Below are 6620 nucleotides of genomic sequence, written 5' to 3'. Positions count from 1 at the left end.
AGAGGCTACACCGCTTCTCCTGTCACTCGACCTCATCCATGTCATTCTGGAACCTAGTGGACTCGGGTCTCCCAGTAGCCTTCCTGCGCATGAGTGGGTTAGGACGGACCAGTGTCCCATACCACTTTGGTATCGGTGGAAACTCCATCTCGTACACCTTGAACACAGCCTCCTGCCTGTAAATTGGATGAACATACGGAGCCCACTTGATGCTAGCGGTGGCACACCTAGCAAGCGCATGGCGGCATGGGTAGTGGAGTGCCTGAAAGAGTCCACAGTCACACAAACCCGCTGATAGCCGAACTCGGAAGGATCCTTGCAACCAACCCTCAAACGACTCTAACTCCTCCACGACAAACACAGAATCCCGCCGATCACAATGAGTAACATGCATCTTCGGGATGCCTTCTCAGTTCTTCTTAATTGGCTGCTATCAGCCTCCGGGAGAACCGGTCTCCAGCAGCCAGCTGTGACTGCGCCTCCATGCCCTTTGTGACGAACAACTTCTGCAACCGTTCATACGTGAAGCACACAATGGTAAAACTCAGAAAGTACCGTGTACCCTTAAGAACTGCATTGATGGCACTCTGATAGATTTTTTGTCATATGACCAAACCGCCGACCACTATCGCAGTGTTGTAGCCATATCTCTGGGTTGAAACGGCCAGCCCAGTCTGCGATCCCAGGCGACAACCCTCTCAAGGCATTCATGTACCACTTGTAACCACCCTTGCTTGGACTATAAGCGGCATTCATAAGGTATCGCTTGCCCTCAGCTGACTTAAAATGAGTTATACAGTTGGTGGCCATGTGTCTAATACGATAAGCATGGAACGCTCTAGGAGGATGTCAACCATTATCATCGGCATTGAGTGCAGCCTTGATGGCTTGCGATCTATCGGAGATAACCAACAGGCCTTCTTGTGGGGTAACATGGCGTCTCATATTAGTAAGAAAGAACAACCATGACTCCGTACTATCGGACTCCACAATGGCAAAAGCAATAGGCAGGATATTGCTGTTGCCGTCTTGTGCCACTGCAATAAGCAACACCCCACCGTATCTGCCATACAGATGTGTGCCATCGACGGAAACAAATGGCTTGCAATGATTGAAAGCCTCAACACAAGATGAAAAAGTTCAAAATACTTTGTCGAAGTATGGTACGACCCGTAGCTCACAAATAGTTCCCGGTAAATAACTCTACAGCGCCTGAAGCAGTTTCGGCACCTTATTGTATGACTCATCCCAATCCCCGTAGATCTGAGCAATTGCCTTTTGCTTTGCCATCCACACCTTTCTGTAGGAGGGTTTGAAGTGATAGCTCTGTCAGACCGCACCTTGTAGGACAGGGATGCTGACGGATGGGTTAGACTGTATCAATGGCAGGATGACCTTGTAGATGAGACTGCTATGCAACTGTTGATGGTCTTCGGACATGGTGGGTGCTAAATAAGTATGCGCTCCACCAACCCTACGGACCTCCCTAACGAAATAAAACAGCCATGTTTGGAAACTACTTAATATATAGCAACCATAAATGAGTAAGTACGCCTCAATTAAACTTGAACTCACCAATATCCGAGGTTTTGTCAAAGGGCAACATGGAGACTCCATGGACACCCATTTGCAGCTTGACGGCAATGCACATGGTACTCTAACCGGTCCGATTCGATCACCCGGTACTTAGCACTCCTGTGAATACTGTAGTTCTTCATGCCCTGCATCACTGCATCTCAGCATTTGAATTTATGTCCGACCCAAAACTCTACACCACCGTCTAGGTTATAATCCTCTTCCCCCGTGTTGGAAAATAGAGTTCTCTCATGCATGGCGTCCAAATCCAATGTATTATAGTAACTTGGTACATCTGATAGCGCCGGAATTGGGTGGAGGGAGGCAAAACATGGCGCACCGTTGTCTCGGTGGACGTCTCCAGTACAAACTCTTCCTCATCGCTCCTTCAGAGGAATCACTATCGGCACTATCGGCAACGAACTCTTCGTCGGAGTCTTCCTCACCCACCTCCATGTCTTCCACTAGAATGGCGACATGAATGGGTGGTGGTGCGAGAGGTCGGTCATCCTGGACATAGGTCGAGTGTACAGAACCACCACCACCAACATCTCCAACCTCGGCCGACAGCCCCATCACTTTTTCCGCCATGATTCTTCCATGGATGTCAAACATGAGGCGCACATGCTCGTCCCTCAGAAGCCAAAATAATCAAAACCGGAAAATTCCATTACCCAACTGTGCTGGCAACCTATATCCCACCCTTCCGACCTCCCTCGTCCCTATTCCACCAAGGTTGCTCAATATCAAAATCTTCAACTTGGACAACAAACTTACACGCTGAGTGCGCAAGAGTATCAGATTCTCACACTCAAATATCACCCTATTGTCGTCATTTCTCATACAACAGTTGGGGTAAACACACACAACTATGTATACCCTATTATTGGTCATTTTTGCCTTCTTTTTGTGAGAAAAACGGGAGAGAAGAAGATATGAAATGTATGTGGAGAATGGCAAGGATTGCACATCTTTTTATAGCTACTAAAAATTTGTCTTACTATATCTCGTTTACACTGTAAACGCATTGACTTAACATGTATGTAGTTTACACTGTAAACGAGATAAGACTAATGGACAAATTTCGATAATAATTTTTAAAATACTTTATTTCAATAATTAATACATTTATTTAATTTATTTAAATAAAAAATCCCTTGCCTTAGCCTTCACTTCCTATTTTGGCGGTCCAAAAAGGAGCAACAAATAAAAAATATTTGTTATGATGTCTAAAAATTTGATAATTATTAAAAAAAGTTAAATAGTTAAAATTTAATTTTATAATATAAAAATTAATAAATTTTAAATATTTAAAATTTATTATAAAAAATAAATTCAATAAAATTTTAACATTAAATAATAGACTCCATAAAATTTGTCTAAATCAAACATACATTTAAATTTTAATTAAATGTGTATCTAGTAATTTATTATGCGACTAATTTTTTTATATATGGATAATTTCAATGCGAAATACGAGAATATTTAATTATTTTAATATCTTATATTGTTATAGTAGCATCACAAAATGACATTGACATTTTGTAAAATATTTTTTTAATTGCAAAAAGATAAATGTTATTGACATTTTGTAAAGACAAACGAAAAACACATAATTTGAATAATTTTACTCTTAATAATTCAATATCGAACAAAAAAAAAAGAGTCCACATCATGCGTGTGTTCACTATCCATTAAGAGTACATGTATCCAGCTATATTTTCAAACCAAAAGTCTCCTCTTGCACCTCACCTATATATATATATTTTCTTTGAAAAATATACTTTTTGAGTTTTGAGTACTATAATATGGACCACTTCTCCACAAACTAAAAGAAAAAAATGTTAGAATAAATTAATTTCAATAATCCAAATCATTCATATTGAATCACTAAAATATATTATAATGTGGAAGTATATTTTTATACATAAAAGTTAGAAATTGATGGAAGAATTTGGATCTTGTGGTTCTTTCGATCTTCTTCAACCAAAACCTTCTATATTCCTAGGTGGCTGAACTGCAACTCTTTTGATGGGGAAAGAGCAACAAAGGCGGCTTTAGTATATTGGGGAACGAAACCTGAAGGCCTATTTATATTTGAACACGGCACCCATTAAACCCTAAAGCCCAAATAAAATAGTATCTAAAGTCCAAAAGATAATATATCTAAAATCTAAAAGATAATTATCTAAGGAACAAAAGATAATATCCGATTTTATTCTCATTTAATTCCAAATCAAAAGTAATAATGACTTATTCAATTTAGCATTTATAACAATAAATGAGATCACCATTATATAAGTCATTTAATTTAAAATAGCATAATTTGTGATTATAATTAATATATGTATTGCCCACAAACAAATTAGGAAATTAAAATAATTTCCTAACAATCTCCCACTTGGGCTATACATATATTCTTTCCTGACATAATCACATTTTATAAACTTTATGCGCGCATTTGAATGCTATTTCTCTCATTACTTTAACAATATGGTCTGTCTCATACATTAGATATGGAACTACCGCAACTTTTATCACATTAATGTCGTGACTAAACCACGACAATCACCATCCTAATATACTTAACGACATAGATCAAATTTGGATGAGTAATATGGAAATTACATGCCAAGTGATCTCATGCATGTCTATTTCGAGCTGATCCAACTTTAAAACTTTATTGAGATCAAACACAATACAAATATTACAAAATGAACATTTCACATAACATGAAATAAACCATCAACTTAATTCTGTAGAAAAATAACTCAATATCTGTCATAGGCATATAGTATAAAATAAACTCCCACTAAACCAAGGCATCACAAATATTGACACCTATTCGAGCAGTGTGCTCATGAAAGACTTTAGGGATCAATCCCTTGGTTAATGGATCTGCTAGCATATATTCTGTTCCTATATGTTCTATGAAAATCTGTTTTTCTTGAATTTTCTCCTTGACAACTAAGAACTTGATGTCTGTATGCTTCGATTTTGTCAAGTTCTTATTGTTATTGGAGTATAGTACTACTGACTTATTGTCACAAAATATCTTTAATGACCTTTCAATGTCATCTACTATACGAAATTCAGTGACAAAGTTTCGCAACCATATGCCATGAAATCGGAATCAGAGTACCTAATGATCTCCAAATTTTCTGATCTCCGATAAGTAAGCACGTAATCCATTGTTCTCTTTAGATAACGCATTATGCGTTTAACATCTATCCAATGATCCATGCCCGGATTGCTCAAGTATCTACCCAATACTCCCACTATAAATGATATATCGGGACGTGTGCAGACTTGAGCATACATTAAGCTCCCTAGTGCTGATGCATAAGGTTTATCATGCATTGCTGTCCTCTCAAGATCATTTTTAGGGCATTGCTTGAGACTGAACTTGTCTCCTTTAGCTACGGGTGTGTCCATCGGTCTACAACCTTCCATGCCATATCTACTTAAAATCTTTTCGATATAGTTCTTTTGTGATAATCCAAGAATACCTTGAGAATGATCTCTTAGTATCTCAATTCCTAATACAAAAGAGGCATCACCAAGATCTTTCATTTCAAATTTGTTCGATAGAAATTTCTTAGTTTCATGCAACAAGCCTATATCGTCACTGGCAAGCAGAACGTCATCAACTTATAAGACCAAAAAAGTATTTACTCCCACTGAGCTTGCGGTATACACACTCATCTATGATATTTACCTCAAAACCATATGAGGTAATGACTTGATTAAACTTGTGATACCATTGACAGGAAGCTTGTTCGAGACCATAGATGGATTTTCTCCTTTCTCTATTGAATCTCCTTAATAACACTTCTTGAGGTTGTTGAGCTTGCTGTATGGGTTGGGATTGAGGATGATTCTCATTATTTTCCTATGTTGTAGCAGTATCTTGAGCAACAATAAAATTCTCATTGTTCTCTTGTATTGTAACTGGATCTACAGTAGGATTCTCATTGTGCTCTTGTACTATAACTGTATCTTGAACAATAATAGGCACAAAGACCTGATTATTGTCAGTTATAGAATCCTCATCAAAAGCAACATTCCTAATATTTTATTCTCCCCCCCCCCAAACTCAACATCCTCAAGAAATCTCGCATTTTTCGTCTCAAAAATAGACCTTGATGCAGAATTGTAAAACTTGTACCCCCGTGAATGCTCAACGTAACCAACAAAGTAGCAAATAATTGTCCTTGAGTCCAGTTTTCTTTCATGCGGCCTATAAGGTCGCGCCTCAGCTGGACATCTCCAAATATGCAAATGCTTTATACTGGGCCTTTTCCCAGTCCAAATTTCATATGGGGTTTTGTTAACTGCTTTACTTGGCACCCTATTAAGGATGTACACTGCGGTCTTTAAGGCTTTTCCCCAGAGTAATTCAGACAAGGAAGAATGACCAATCATACTTCTCACCATGTCTTTAAGAGTTCGGTTCCTTCGCTCTGCAACACCATTCATGCTAGGTTTGTCTGACATGGTGTATTGCGGAACAATACCACACTCCTCTAGGAAAAGAGCAAAATGCCCGGGACGTTGCTCACCTGAGCCGTCATATCTTCCGTAGTATTCACCACCATGATCAGATTTGACAGCTTTAATTTTCTTTCCAAGTTGAAGTTCAACTTCAGCTTTGAAAGACTTGAAAATATCCAAGGCTTGGGACTTTTCATGAATTAAATATAGATACCCGTAACGAGAGTAATCATCTATGAACATAATAAAGTACCGTTGTCCATTCTGAAAGACAGTAGGGAATGGGTCACATATATCGGTATGTATCAGTTCTAAGACATCATTAGCTCTCTCGGCACCTAATTTCCTTTCGTTTGTCCTTTTTCCCTTTATGCACTTAATGCAGAATTCAAAGTCTGCCAAATTTATGGGTCCAAGAATTCCATCCGACACGAGCTTCTGATTCTCTATTTAGAGATGTGACCTAGGCGTTTGTGCCATAATGTTGCTGAATTCTCATTTAGTTTTTATTTTGTACCCGTTTGTAGTATTTTATTATTATAGGAATTTAA

At 38.3% G+C, this 6620-nt stretch overlaps 1 protein-coding gene across 1 annotated transcript; it reads right to left on the bottom strand.

The window, feature by feature from the left end:
• Nucleotides 1-22: 22 nt before the first annotated feature.
• On the bottom strand, nucleotides 23-394 carry LOC107646737 (uncharacterized). Its single transcript, XM_016350901.1, has one exon. The coding sequence runs from the start codon at nucleotides 392-394 to the stop codon at nucleotides 23-25; it is 372 nt and encodes a 123-aa protein (XP_016206387.1).
• Between the last annotated feature and the right edge of the window lie 6226 nt (nucleotides 395-6620).

This window comes from Arachis ipaensis, chromosome B6 (genome assembly GCF_059453495.1).
Source record: "Arachis ipaensis isolate K30076 ecotype BB chromosome B6, ASM5945349v1, whole genome shotgun sequence".
Lineage (NCBI taxonomy): Eukaryota > Viridiplantae > Streptophyta > Magnoliopsida > Fabales > Fabaceae > Arachis > Arachis ipaensis.
Note: the sequence above shows the minus strand (reverse complement) of the source record. Positions and strands in the feature narration are given on the sequence as shown.

Excerpts from the sequence above, each read along its gene's own strand:
- LOC107646737 (XM_016350901.1), bottom strand. The coding sequence starts at position 394 with ATGCATGTTACTCATTGTGATCGGCGGGATTCTGTGTTTGTCGTGGAG.